The 15,455-nt window shown below is 44.5% G+C and overlaps 1 protein-coding gene across 1 annotated transcript; it reads right to left on the bottom strand.

The window, feature by feature from the left end:
* Positions 1 to 2,534: 2,534 nt before the first annotated feature.
* Positions 2,535 to 4,812, bottom strand: LOC109943104 (BTB/POZ and TAZ domain-containing protein 2). Its single transcript, XM_020545930.2, has 4 exons — positions 4,399 to 4,812; positions 4,139 to 4,275; positions 3,429 to 4,046; positions 2,535 to 3,013 (listed from the first exon to the last, which is right to left on the bottom strand). The coding sequence occupies exons 1-4, from the start codon at positions 4,498 to 4,500 to the stop codon at positions 2,845 to 2,847; spliced, it is 1,026 nt and encodes a 341-aa protein (XP_020401519.1). The 5' UTR covers positions 4,501 to 4,812; the 3' UTR covers positions 2,535 to 2,844.
* Between the last annotated feature and the right edge of the window lie 10,643 nt (positions 4,813 to 15,455).

Here is a 15,455-nt window from a genome sequence, read left to right as displayed (position 1 = left end):
CTATTTACTGGATGGAGATGCATGATTAATGAAGCGCACACTGCACAACGAGTATAATATCTGATAAATATTATAATCGTTTGTTGCTTTATGTTTAAGCCTGATGATGAAGTGATGGTAGATCAGTCATGCATGCCTGGTTGTGGTGCTTCCAGAATTCAGAACCACACACTTAACTGAGATGTCACATCTTGCAATGTTTCATTGTTGTTCATATAAATGTATCTCTTCGGTCATTCTAGCACGTACTACCTATTAGGGTAGACGCAGTATACTCACATATTAGTTTGCTTTTTCTTTGCCTTTTTTGAATTGAAATAAATTGGAAACAGAAGGATTTACGGTTTTTTGTCTATGACAACAGAGAATAATTGATATTTTCTACTGTTGTTTAGTGGTTCTATTGTTTCTCAATCTGGTTCATTTTGGATGGTTAGGAGTTCGAGCATAGTGGAGACCGCAAGGGTCATTTTCAGGCACTGCTAGCTCTAGCGATGGATGGTTTAGAGAAAGGAAAGGCTGGCACTGCTGGCTCAAGCGATGGAGGGTTTGGAGAAAGGCAAGGCTGTGTATGATTATATTGTTTCCCAGCATGCAAAATGTGTTGTGACTATTGTTTCCTTGTAACCTATTAATAAATTGCTAGGGAAAGCTATTCGGTCATGTGTTATGATTAGAGCTATTGAAATTTCTGACAGACTCTTACTTAAACAATTTTTTATAAACCAATGATATAACTTAAACAAGTAGTTCCTTTAGAGAAATAGATTGGATATTGACATTACAATGTTTACTTCGCAAGCATAGATCGGGGTAATGGTGTGTTTGCACCAAGCTAGATTTACTTGGGTGTATTTGTAATCTACAATGTTTACTTCTTAATGCAAATGATGAACAATTATGCCTATTTGAGAAATAGAAACAAGAACGAAATATAGTTCAAGAGGGCAGGTGCAAACACACCATTACCCCGATCTATGCTTGTGAAGTAGTGTGCAATGATTTACTTGTCAATCCACAGTTTCAACAAAAGGACATGCACTTATATTTGAACTGGTGTTTAAGTTTTGAAATATGAAGATATGATGTTTTTGTAGTGAGACACTCAGTGGTTATTTCAGTTCCCACTCTCTACAACCCCATGGAAAAACACTAACAATCTTACATGGGTTCCAAGTTCTACAGGTTGTTGTTGTTGGTGAATGTGGTGCGGATTATGATAAACTTCAGTTCTATCTGGCAGATGTACAAGGGAAGTATACAATCTTGTTCTCATATGCAAACACATTGGCATTTAATCTATTCATTTGAGTGATTTATTTTGATTTAGATACTTTGAGAAACAATTTGAGTTGGCTGAAGTAGTAAAACTGCCAATGTTTCTTCACATGTGTGCTGCTGGCGAAGACTTCTATGAAATCTGTATTCTTCACACGGAATTTGCATAGGTACCATATAATCTGTATTCCATAGGTAATATTCCTTAATGACGCCCTGCACGATACTTGGTGGCTTTTTTGGTACAAAAAGATTATATTATTCAATGCAGTGTGTATAGCAGGGTGAGTCATAATGAATATGGGTAATTCCACTTCAGCTAAAAACATACATTTTACTATGTGCAGGTAAAAAGGAAAACCTGTTGCTGTAGGGATTCTCCAGCAAGGTGGGCGGTGGAGGTGATATGCCATTGGGTTAAAGAAGTTATCCACAACAGTTGTTGTTCATGTCTCGCTAATTGTGTTGCTTGCTTTTGTTTGTTTCAGTGGAAGAAGAGTTTTGTAGGTGCCATTGAATAGTTAGGACTATTTTCAGTTATATAAAATCAAAGAAAATTGCAAGTTAATTCATATATATGTAATAAAGCTTCTTAGTAATTATCTGCAGGTAATGTTTCAAATAGAACGTGTCAAGTGCTCCCAATGCAAGCTCGATTGTTGCAAGCTTGTCAAACACATTAAACTCTTACCCTTGAAATAGCGAGAAGAATACATTAGAAAGGTTGCTCCAAACATTGCAAGTATAAAGAAACTGTGCGTGTTGCACATTGATATCATGATTTTCCATGTTCTTTTGCAAATCCAGGGCTAACAAACGGCTCATCTTAACAGTATAACTCATATTTATACATAAGTTATCATGATATTATATGTTTCCGTTGCAACGCACGGGCACTCATCTAGTTATATATATATATATATCATATAATAGGTATTGAGATATTTATTTAAATGTAATTATTGTTTATTTCTAAACACTAAGGTATGTATGGTCTGATTGTTAGCCCCAAATTTCTGGAGCAGGAGCATGAGTTTGAATGCTGGCTCTGTACTATTTTTTTGCGGGGTGTAATAGCTACACAGGCGGACTTGGGTGCTAGATAGGCGCAATAACTGGTTGCGCGGGCGCTCAAGATCCACATGAGAGTAGCTGAGAGAGCATTAGGTCGATAGGGCACAGTGTTGAGGCGGAGCGCATGGGGCTGGATAACGAGTCGGGATAGCATCGCTATCAAACAGACAGAATAGAAACCGTTTACCAAAATGATAGGCTACCTTCAAATTTATTAAACGAACATATTTGCTTCTGAATTCTGGTACACAAGTCCAAGTTGATTGCATGATATATAGGGATATACAACAGCACTATATTCTCCTTATATCTCTCCAAAAAAATAAACACTAAATCTATCTGGCAAGAATCGACTCTGCCTACATTTTTATTTTTGTTTCAGACAGACCTCATGACCTCGTTTGCATGGCAATCGTCGGATTGCATTCATAGTCCAACAACGCAAAAAAAATTTGCAGAAGGCTACACCATGCATGCCGGACCGGGAGTATCTCAGTTTCGCGCCCATTTGCTGCTGCTGTACTTCACCCACGACATAGCCACAACCTCCGGCACCTGCCTGTTGGCCAAGCTGACCATCGCTCTAGCCCTCCTCACCTTCTTCACCAGGAGCCGCCATGTCTTGTCCGCTTTCTCAGCTTGCATCTTCGCCCTGAAATGGCTGCGCAAAAAATAAAAAAAGTCAGAATCTGAGTAAAGAAAATCGAGTCCTCAATCAGAATGCTTGTACGGCTAGGCTGCTACGCATGTCTCGGTCAGGTTTCTCGGTGGTGATTTTCAGAGGCTGTGACGTGCGTCACGTGCCGTTCGTGTCGTTGTCACGGAAATGATTGGAAGCTAGGCCAGCCAGTACAGACTACAGAGCGAACGGTCCATATTCTCCGAGAGGGCATCTCGCCAACCTCCAACGGCGTCGTACGATCGCCGGACTAAATTTGTTCGGACACTCGTGGAGCCGTGAAAAGAAAATCTGGATCACAGATATTTCCCGATCGTGCTGTCGGAGAGAGATCGAATTCACCATTTTACTGCTGCGTAAAAAAAGCCGCTTCCTCCGTTCGATTCATCTCACTCACCTGCAGAACGGCACACGGCACGGCTGGTCCTGTAGCTCGGCCCGGTCGCAGACGGAGGCGTGGAGGCGGAAGAGCTGCAGCATGCGCTTGCACCGCGCGCAGCCGCCCGGCGCGGCCTTGCGCGCGCACGCGGCGAAATGCCGCATCAGCAGCCGAAGGCCCTGGCACGTGGCGTCGCCGTCCCGGCACGTTCCCGGGCCTGCGGACGCCGCGTCGAAGATGCAGTCGAGGGAGCCCATGGCCTCGCCGAGCTGCCGGTACGCCTCCTGCGACGCCCGCGCCCGCGCCCACCGCGCCCGCCGCTGGTCCGCGCCCTCCAGCAGCTGGAGGAGCTCCAGCTCCAGCGCCGGGTCGTGGCGCCGCGCGAAGCGCCACCCGTCGGTCGCCTCGACGGCGGCGAAGTCCTTGGCGGCCAGGCGCGCGCACCGCGCGTACAGCAGCGGCGCGTCGCAGAGCCTGGCCAGCTTGAGCATGTCCACGGCGCGGTCCGCGGTCAGCCGCGCCGACACGGCGGCCTCGGCGGCGCGCTTCAGCCACTCGACGCGGTACGCGTGCGCCAGCGCCAGCAGCTGCGGCCCGTGCGCGGCCACCAGCTCCTCCTCCGTTCCGGGCGCCACCCTGCGGGAGAGCACGCGCGCGTTTGGCCGCATCAGATTTTGGTCTCTCTCTCTCTCCCGAGCGCAGAGCGGAAATTCGTTGGTTGACCTTACCTGGAGGAGTAGAGTAGGTGGAGGAAGGCGATGACGGCGTCGGAGGGGACGCCGAAGACAGCGACAGTGCAGTCGGCGGCGCCCCACCCGCGGCGCGCCCTGTGGATCATCCTCTCCAGCACCGGCGACGCCGAGGCCTGGGATTCCAAAACCAAAACAACCATGAATCCATGACCAACAACCAACCACACACGGGGACGGCGCGCGACTGAGTCGGCCAGAACTAACCGAGGCAGAAGGGGAAAGATCGAGTGTCTTACAAGAACGTAGGAGTGTGCGGCGATGGTCTGGCCGTCCGACGTGACGATCCGCACGTCGGCCGCCGACGCCCGGAGCGCGTCGAGATCGGCGTACAGCACCATGGATTTTGATTCTGCTAATGCCTCCGAATCTCCCCCTCCACAGCGAATTAATTGAGGCGACAGGTGTAGGCTAAAAGCCTAAAACAAACCTGAGAATGATGTGATCTAAACTAACCTAACGAAGTGCGGTGCGAGAATGGGCTCCCAGCGTTGTCGGGACACAAGGGGGTTGCGGGAATGGAGCAGCTCAAGCTCAGCGACAGCTATATAGAAGGAAGCGTCTGCAAAAGATACAGCTATACGCCAGACGCGGGTTGCAACGAGGAAAGGCAATTTGGGGAGCAGCCTGCCGTCTGGAGACGCGTCGGTGACCATTCCCGCTCCCGGGAATAGGATCCGAGTCAGCAGGCCGACGGTGGGTAAGGCCGCGGATGGGCCCGCCGGCAGAGGCCTCGAGGGAGTGGACGGGGACGACACGTAAGCGCAAGCGCAGGCCACTAGTTCGGCGGCCGAGATTTGATCGGGAGGGTGTTGCTGACTCGGCAACGCGCGTTTGGTTGCAACAACGAAACTGAACATGGTGGGACCATCTTTTAGAGAGAAATTTGGTATTATGAAACACGACGGATGCGGTTTCGACGAAATAGAGGCTTAGGCGAGGGTTTCTCCCTTATGGAAAAGCTGGGCATAGACAACACTCTAAAATGGAAATGACAACTCTATTAACAGGTAACGACTACCTCAAACTCACGCTGTTACAATTCCGTTTCCATATACGTGAGGCCTGCTCGTTCTTACTGCCTTCCACCCGAGGTCCAGCCCAACCAAACCCTAGCCGCCGCACCCTAGGAAGCGCACCAGAGCAGCCGCACTGAAAACCCCCTTTTGGCTGGCTGGCTGCCATTCCTCACGCCCACGAGTTTGGTGAGGCTTTGAAACGAGCACAGTTCACAAGACAGTGAGGCTGCGGTGGGTGTTTCCTCGTCGGAGATGGAGGGAAATTTGCCGCCGCAAACCATGGTCCCAGGCGGAGGCCCCTTCGATCTGGGGCAGCCGTTCCACTTCGCCGTCCAACCCCAGGCGCTCCAGGTTTACCAGGACGGCGTATGGTCGGAGGCAGCGGCGCCCGACTACGGAGAATGCGTCGGAGATGGAGGAGAAGGGGATCGGGATGGAGGAGACCGAGAAGGAGACCTAGCGACGGAGAACGGACGGCGACGAGGCTGGGGGACGGAACCGGGTTAATAGAGTGGTTAACCTGTTAATAGAGCTGTCATTTCCATTTTAGAGTGTTGGCTATGCCCAGCTTTTCCATAAGGGAGAAACCCTCGCCTGAGCCTCTATTTCGTCGAAGCCGCATCCGTCGTGTTTCATAATACCAAATTTCTCTCTTTTAGATAAGGATGTTTGGTTTGGAGTCAGAGGTTCGGATAAAACCATCTAGTGAGAGGAGACGTCCGGAGATATTGTTGTCCTGCAACCAAACACACCTTAATCACATGCGATGGACTGAATGCATACCTGGGAAGCAGTGGGTGTGTTTGGTTGCCTCGATATGACCTGGTTATACTTATGGGATGTAGGGTATGTTTGGTTCACACATTTTATCTAACTTTTCTGTCTAAAATTAATTCTTCAATTTAGACGACTAACCTTAAGTAAAGTGTGACACAATTAGCCATGAACCAAATAGGCCTCTAGATTTCAGGTGTTTGATTGTTTAATCAGACTTTTCAGTTGGGATCTATAGATGCAAAGATTCTATCTAGATATTGCTCTCGAGATATGTAGGAAATGGACGTTTCTCTACAGAGAGGATCTACTGGTACAATAATTAGTCTTTCCTAATAATAGATTAACATGTAATTAGTGTCTATGAAATTATAGACTAATACTATCGTCACATAAAATTATAATTATGTTTTTAGTTTTTAAGCTCATGCACTGAGCATTCATGCAAGCAACTAAACAATATCTTTAATGGGCCACACTAAGGTGCCGTTTGGTTCACATATTGGTAACATAATGGATAACCGGTAACATCAAATCGTGTTTGTTTAAGTTCAACTGTAATCGATACCATTTTATATCGTCTTATTCAAATTTGTTACCGCCGGTATTCGAGTGTGAATCATTATCATTACCATTTACGTTACATTTTGCGAACCAAATAGCACCTAAGCTCATATCAACCCGCTACATCCTCTAAGCCAAGCTAGCAAAAGCCAAAGCGCCCTAGATATGAGCCACGATCAACCACATAGGCAACCAAACAGGCTCAGGCTCTATATATATACGGAACGACGGTATTGCTTAGCCAACTACCAAATAAGGTCCCTTTTGTCGGTCCTTCTCAGAGATGGTTTCTGGCTTTGCTATTTTTTTATAGAAGCAAACAATGATTTTTTAAATGGCATTACTTCAAAAGCATTTATCTCATTTTCTATTAGAACAATGAAGTCAGATATACTGGCTCAACTAGATCTGGCTTGCCTACATTTTGCAAAGAGCCATTTACGCACACACGCTCCTCCCATGTTCGTGTTTAGTCGCCTTCTTCACCATGGTCGTGGGCACTGACTTGGTGGCAGGGCTTGCCACCAAGCTACCTCAATCGGTGGTACAAAGGGGACCCAACTGCAGTGGCCCGTAATGGCCACGAATGGCGGCAACACGATCGCCTCCTACGGAATGGAGATAAACACATGCACATTGGACCAAGCAATAACTCAGCATAGCCAAATTATCACCGGGAAAGCGCGTTAAATAATCATGAACGATTGGATGCATACCCGGGAGTCCGGGATGGGGAAGCATTACTACCACTGTAAATATACTCCCTCGGTAGTATATAGCAAGTACTTGTTAGCGTGCGAGCTACTACGAGGAAAGGAGAGGCAAGCAGGAACACGATCAGAGATAGGATAGGGATATCATTTTCAAGAAACGAACAAGGTGCAACAGGTGTATGTGGTGCACCAGACTAGCCTGGTGCTAGTACGCCACCGGATCAGTTTATCTTAGGTGCTAGAAGAAAAACTTGGTGGCCTCGCACATCAGACCTTGGGTCCATATACATCGGACCACTTTTTAAGCATTAATGAAGTACACCAAAGTGATCCAAGCACTCAGATTCGAAAGGTAACTCTGCTTTAGCTTTGTGCTTTCGTTCTTTGTGCTCTTATGTGTTTCTCTCTCTTTCTTTCTTTTATTAGAGTTCAAGCTCCCATTAACTTGTGTACGACTAGCAAGAGACTCTAAATTACGGAGATCCTTATGAGGAAATTGATATAAGAGAATACAGTGGCCTCAAGTTTGATTTTTAGTTCACTTAAGAAGGGTTGGATGCAACCCTCATCCTTTAGAACACTACAACGAGGACATAGGCTCTTCGGAGTTGAACATCAATAAACAAATTGTTGCGTCTTATGCCCCTTATTTTTTGTAATTTGTTTTTTCCCATCCCAAGTTCTTTCTATTATCTTCACTTGATATATTATTCTAGTATCAATTCCACATTCAAGTGCAAGGACTTTGTTCTAGATTTTCAACTAACAGTTAATTTAGGATTCTATAAGTGTTTAAAGTTGTGAAATTTCAAAAGTTGCCTATTAACCCCTCTAGTCAACTACTAAATAGTTAGCTAGTTATTTGTTAGCTAGCTAATTCCACTAGCAATTTTTTAGCTAACTAAACTATTAGCTCTAGTGCATTCAACACCTTAGGGCTAGTTTGGGAACTCAAATCCCCTCAACCTTCTCCAATTTTGGAGGGGATTTGAGTTCCCAAACTAGCTCTTAAATTGTCTTCACCAACCTTTATATTCCACTTTCCATCACATTCCTTTATTTAAAGGGCCTGTTTGTTTACCCTCGAGATTATTCTCTATGTTTGGTTCCACCAACTAAAGCTTATTTTGAGTCACATCAAATATTTGAATATCAATTATAAATATTAAATGCAATCTTAATTAGGTTTAATAAATTATCTCATCTTTTAGTATTTGTCTATGTAATTAGTTTTATAATTAGACTACACTTAATTCCAATAATTGTCATTCAAATATTTTATATTTTATGTGACAATGACTAAACATTATTTAAAGTGAACCAAATACATGAACCAAACACATGATAAGTTAAGAGACAAACAAACAACATAAATTAACAGGTGGATTATATAATCTGAATATCTTGATTATGATGATTCATAAGTAGACCATTAGATGCTTATATAATATATAAGCTGGATTATATAATCCTAAAAGAAAACAAATAGTGCCCAGATCCACTCAGAGCACAACAGTGTTTTGCACCGGTCAGACTGGCCCCAGTAGCATATGCATAACGTGATACATACGTGAGATGCCTCCGCAACAACCACTTTTCCCGTGAAATACATCTTCCAACAGGGAATGCAAAGTAGCTATGCATTTTACATACTGTGTGTTGGACTCTACTTCTCTATCGAAGGTCCTCAGGATAAAGAAGCCATCTTTGATTGATCTTGATAAGATATAGGACTGAATGCCGAAGTTGTTACAGACACGCAGGGAATGAAGCAGAGCTTCAACAAGAGTTAAAGCTTCGATTTAAGATGATCACGAAAGTCATGCAAGAAATACAGCCAGCAAGGAAAAGACCTATTTGTCCTTAATATTTGTATTAGAATAATATATAAATATCAGTGTCATACTCGTACTTTTGCTTGGGCGCGTCCTATGCTGTTCACGCTTTCATTGAAAGTCATACTTGCACTCTCTCTTTCGAGCAAGCCGAAGGTACTAATGTAATATATGTTTGTAATGGTTTATTATCGTTTAATCCAACCTATGTCATTACCTTAATATATAAAATAAAGTGAATTCATAAGATAATATCATGAAGATCTTCTCTTCATCATCTTCGTCCAAAAATCACTATATTTGAGAAAAGATAATGATTCAGAGGACGAAGATCCTTAATATTTAATATTTGTATTGCCTTGTTTTTTATTCACAATAATTGAGAACAAATCAATATTGGTGCCCACCAACTAAAAATGCACCCTCTCTCCACATGCATATTGCTCATCAGTGCACGCGTTGTGTGACCCCAATAAATCCGCTCTCCTCTAAAATGTCTCATGGTATGCGTGCCCTTGCTCCACGGTTCGAGCAAACATAGAGGTGATAATAAGCTCTAGTTTTTATACTATAAAATTTAAGGATTAAATCAGATTAGAATGATGTCATATTTTTATTTATTTTAAACTAGAATTAGTTAAGAGCCGTATCTTTTTTTAAATCAGACATCAGTTTTGCCTCTGTATGCATATGTTTAGAGATAGCAAAGGGGAATTTCCTGTCGTGTTTTAGGTCCCATCCCTATCCCCACGACGAAAAAGTTTTTCCGCAGGATCCCATCGAACGGTTATGGGGATCATTTCTTTCCCATACTCGTTCCCCGTGGGATAATCCCTATCGGGGATCCCCGCCATTGCTTAAATTATAACTATATCCTACTTCATTTGTCATTAATATAAAATATTGTCACTTATACACGTTGTTAGATGTAAAAATCACATTATGTGTTCATCAAAATGAACACATTTATGCGACGGTGATCTCTTGACAAGGTAATTATTTATTATTAATTATTACATAAAAATATCGTCACTTCTAAGTTTAACGGGTCTCTGCGGGAAACGGAAATGCTTTCTATCTCCGTTACAGTTTACTCGTCGGGGAATAATTTTTTCTATTTATATCCGCATGGGGAAGAAATTTCCTCATCTATATTCTCTAATAGAGAATTCACGCGAGAAATCGGGATCAGTTCCATCTTGTGCTGGTTGGGGTCAGTCTCGTATACACAAAACCTGCCGAGGACAGCCTAACACCCAAACTCGAGCGGTCGAACCCACTGCCCGCCTCAGGCCATTCCGACAACGTCTGAAAGGGAATTAGACTTACACCTAGTTCCTAATTAATTTTGGTGGTTGAATTACCCAACACAAATTATTGGACTAACTAGTTTGCTCTAGATTATATGTTTTACAGGTGTCAAAGGTTCATCTACAACTATACTAAATCGACTGTCCGGAATACCGTAGATTATTCCGGACAGGAGAAGCTTTTTGGAAAAACAGACCAAGCGCGGACCGTCCGGGCCCTTGCGGCGGACCGTCCGCGACACCTGGATACCCTTCGGACAGAACCAATGCAAAAATACAAGTGTCCACTACGGACCGTCCGGAGGAAAAGCAAGGACCGTCCGAGCCCTCGAGCGGACCGTCCGGCCTCAGGCGCGGACCGTCCGGCAGGTGAGAAACCGAAAAACCCGAAGGTGACGGGTTCGGAGAAATGAATTATAGCGGCCTCGCGGACTGTCCGGGCCAGGCGGGCGGACCGTCCGCGACTGGCTTTATCTGACATCTGACGTCGCATTAAATGCGATATAGCCGTTGATATAGCCGTTACTGCTGACCGTTGCGTTTTCAGCCGTTGATCTACAGGGGCGGACCGTCCGGACCAGGCGGGCGGACCGTCCGCGCTCAGCAGAATGGAGCAACGACTAGGAAGTGGTTGGTGGCTATAAATACAACCCCAACCACCTCCATTCACTACACCCAAGCATTCCAACCTTCAACATTCAATACAAGAGCTAGCAATTCATTCCAAGACACATTCAAAGCCTCCACCTCTCCAAGTTTCACAATTGAGAAAAGAGATCATTAGTGATTAGTGACTTGTGAGAGAAAGTGATCCGTGTGTTATTTGTCGCTCTTGTCGCTTGGCTTTTTGCAATCGTGCTTTCTTTCAATCCTTCATTGCGATCAAACTCACTTGTAATTGAGGCAAGAGACACCAATCTTGTGGTGGTCCTTGTGGGAACTTTGTGTTCCAAGTGATTGAGAAGAGATAGCTCACTCGGTCCGAGGGACCGTTTGAGAGAGGGAAAGGGTTGAAAGAGACCCGGCCTTTGTGGCCTCCTCAACGGGGAGTAGGTTTGAGAGAACCGAACCTCGGTAAAACAAATCCGCGTGTCACACTTCTTATTTGCTTGCGATTTGTTTTCCACCCTCTCTCGCGGACTCGATCATATTTCTAACGCTAACCCGACTTGTAGCTGTGATTAACTTTGTAAATTTCAGTTTCGCCCTATTCACCCCCCTCTAGGCGACTATCAATTGGTATCAGAGCACGGTGCTTCATTAGAGCCTAACCGCTCGAAGTGATGTCGGGAGATCACGCCAAGAGGGAGATGGAGACCGGCGACAAGCCCACTACAAGCCAAGGGAGCACTTCATCGGAAGAGTCCCGCACCAAGAGGAAGGAGAAGAAGAAGGACTCCTCCAAACGAAAGGAGAAAAGATCTTCCTCCTCACACCACAAAGAGAAGAAGGAAAAATCTTCTTCCCACAAGTCGCATCGGAAAGGCGACAAGCACAAAAGGATGAGGAAGGTGGTCTACTACGAGACCGACACTTCATCAACATCGACCTCCGACTCCGATGTGTCGTCCGTAACTTCTAAGCGCCAAGAGCGCAAGAAGTTTAGTAAGATCCCCTTACACTATCCTCGTACATCTAGACATACTCCATTACTTTCCGTTCCATTAGGCAAACCGCCAACCTTTGACGGTGAAGATTATGCTAGGTGGAGTGATTTAATGAAATTTCATCTAACCTCACTCCACAAAAGTATATGGAATGTTGTTGAGTTTGGAGCACAGGTACCATCCGTAGGGGATGAAGACTACGATACGGACGAAGTGGCCCAAATCGAGCACTTCAACTCTCAAGCTACAACCATACTCCTCGCCTCTCTAAGCAAGGAGGAATACAACAAGGTGCAAGGGTTGAAGAATGCAAAGGAAATTTGGGACCTACTCAAGACCGCGCACGAAGGTGATGAACTCACCAAGATTACCAAGCGGGAAACGATCGAGGGGGAGCTCGGTCGCTTCCGTCTTCGCCAAGGGGAGGAGCCACAAGACATGTACAACCGGCTCAAGACTTTGGTGAACCAAGTGCGCAACCTCGGGAGCAAGAAGTGGGATGACCACGAGGTGGTTAAGGTTATTCTTAGATCACTCATTTTTCTTAACCCTACTCAAGTTCAATTAATTCGTGGTAATCCTAGATATACTCAAATGACCCCCGAGGAAGTTATCGGGAATTTTGTGAGCTTTGAATGCATGATCAAAGGCTCCAAGAAGATCAACGAGCTTGATGAACCCTCCACGTCCGAAGCACAACCGGTGGCATTCAAGGCAACGGAGGAGAAGAAGGAGGAGTCTACACCAAGTAGACAACCAATTGACGCCTCCAAGCTCGACAATGAGGAGATGGCTTTAATCATCAAAAGCTTTCGCCAAATCCTCAAGCAACGGAAGGGGAAGGATTACAGATCCCGTTCCAAGAAGGTTTGCTACAAGTGTGGTAAGCCCGGTCACTTTATCGCTAAATATCCATTATCAAGTGACAGTGACAGGGATAACGACAAGGGAAAGAGGAAAGAAAAGAAGAGGTACCACAAAAAGAGGGGCGGCGATGCCCACGTATGCCGCGAGTGGGACTCCGACGAGAGCTCCACCGACTCCTCCTCCGACGAGGACGCCGCCAACATCGCCGTCACCAAAGGACTCCTCTTCCCCAACGTCGGCCACAAGTGCCTCATGGCAAAGGACGGCAAGAGGAAGAAGGTAAAATCAAGATCCTCCACTAAATATGAAACCTCTAGTGATGAGGATGATGCTAGCAATGAGGAGGATAACTTGCGCGTTCCTTTTGCCAACCTTAACATAGAACAAAAGAAAAAACTAAATGAGCTAATTAGTGCCATCCATGAAAAGGATGACCTCTTGGACTCCCAAGAGGACTTCCTAATCAAGGAAAACAAAAAGCATGTTAAGGTTAAAAATGCTTACGCTCTAGAAGTAGAAAAATGTCAAAAACTATCTAGTGAGCTAAGCACTTGCCATGAGATGATTGACAACCTTAGACATGAAAATGCTAGTTTAAATGCTAAGGTTGATTCACATGATTGTAATGTTTCGATTTCCAATCCTAGAGATAATAATGATGATTTGCTTGCTAGGATTGAAGAATTAAACATTTCTCTCGCTAGCCTTAGAGTAGAAAATGAAAATTTAATTGCTAAGGCTAAAGAACTAGATGCTTGCAATGTTACAATTTCCGATCTTAGAGATAATAATGATATATTGCGTGCTAAGATCGTTGAACTTAATTCATGCAAATCCTCTACATCTAATGTTGAGCATGTTTCTATTTGTACTAGATGTAAAGATGTTAACATTGATGCTATTCATGATCACATGGCTTTAATTAAACAACAAAATGATCATATAGCAAAATTAGATGCTAAAATTGCCGAGCATAACTTAGAGAATGAAAAATTTAAATTTGCTCGTAGTATGCTCTATAATGGGAGACGCCCTGGCATCAAGGACGACATTGGCTTCCAAAGGGGAGACAATGTCAAACTTAGTGCCCCTCCTAAAAGATTGTCTAATTTTGTAAAGGGCAAGGCTCCCATGCCTCAGGATAACGAGGGTTACATTTTGTACCCTGCCGGTTATCCCGAGGACAAAATTAGGAGAATTCATTCTAGGAAGTCTCACTCTGGCCCTAACCATGCTTTTATGTATAAGGGTGAGACATCTAGCTCTAGGCAACCAACCCGTGCTAAGTTGCCTAAGAGAAGAACTCCTAGTGCATCAAATGAACATAGTCTTTCATTTAAAACTTTTGATGCATCTTATGTTTTAACTAACAAATCTGGCAAGGTAGTTGCCAAATATGTTGGGGGCAAGCACAAGGGGTCAAAGACTTGTGTTTGGGTACCAAAAGTTCTTGTGTCTAATGCCAAAGGACCCAAAACCGTTTGGGTACCTAAAGTCAAGAACTAAACTTGTTTTGTAGGTTTATGCATCCGGGGGCTCAAGTTGGATACTCGACAGCGGATGCACAAACCACATGACTGGGGAGAAGAAGATGTTCTCCTCCTACGAGAAAAACCAAGATCCCCAACGAGCTATCACATTCGGGGATGGAAATCAAGGTTTGGTCAAAGGTCTTGGTAAAATTGCTATATCTCCTGACCATTCTATTTCCAATGTTTTTCTTGTAGATTCATTATATTACAATTTGCTTTCTGTATCTCAATTATGCAAAATGGGTTACAACTGTCTTTTCACTGATATAGGTGTCACTGTCTTTCGAAGAAGTGATGATTCAATAGCATTTAAGGGTGTGTTGGAGGGTCAGCTATACTTAGTAGATTTTGACAGAGCTGAACTCGACACATGCTTAATTGCTAAGACTAACATGGGTTGGCTCTGGCACCGCCGACTAGCCCATGTTGGAATGAAGAATCTTCATAAGCTTCTAAAGGGAGAGCACATTTTAGGACTAACCAATGTTCATTTTGAGAAAGACAGGATTTGTAGCGCATGCCAGGCAGCAAAGCAAGTTGGCACTCATCATCCGCATAAGAACATAATGACGACCGACAGGCCACTGGAGCTCCTACACATGGATCTATTCGGCCCGATCGCTTACATAAGCATCGACGGGAGTAAGTACTGTCTAGTTATTGTGGATGATTATTCTCGCTTCACTTGGGTGTTCTTTTTGCAGGAAAAATCTCAGACCCAAGAAACCTTAAAAGGATTCTTGAGACGGGCTCAAAATGAGTTCGCCCTAAGGATCAAGAAAATAAGAAGCGACAACGGAACGGAGTTCAAGAACTCACAAATTGAAGGCTTCCTTGAGGAGGAGGGCATCAAGCATGAGTTCTCTTCTCCCTACACGCCACAACAAAATGGTGTAGTAGAGAGGAAGAATCGAACTCTATTGGACATGGCAAAGACCATGCTTGATGAGTACAAGACTTCGGATCGGTTTTGGGCCGAGGCGGTCAACACCGCCTGCTACGCCATCAACCGGTTATATCTTCACCGGATCCTCAAGAAGACATCGTATGAACTCCTAACCGGTAAAAAGCCCAA

This window comes from Zea mays, chromosome 10 (assembly GCF_902167145.1).
Source record: "Zea mays cultivar B73 chromosome 10, Zm-B73-REFERENCE-NAM-5.0, whole genome shotgun sequence".
In the NCBI taxonomy this organism is placed as follows: Eukaryota; Viridiplantae; Streptophyta; class Magnoliopsida; order Poales; family Poaceae; genus Zea; species Zea mays.
The sequence above is the reverse complement of the archived record's forward strand: the minus strand, read 5'-3'. Positions and strand labels throughout refer to the sequence as shown.

Bases quoted from the DNA above. Each gene is read 5' to 3' on its own strand.
- LOC109943104 (XM_020545930.2), bottom strand. From the start codon at position 4,500: ATGGTGCTGTACGCCGATCTCGACGCGCTCCGGGCGTCGGCGGCCGAC. The intron at 4,276-4,398 runs GTAAGACACTCG...TTGGAATCCCAG, and splicing joins CCGCACACTCCTACGTTCTT to GCCTCGGCGTCGCCGGTGCT. The intron at 3,014-3,428 runs GTGAGTGAGATG...TTTTTTGCGCAG, and splicing joins TGCCGTGTGCCGTTCTGCAG to CCATTTCAGGGCGAAGATGC.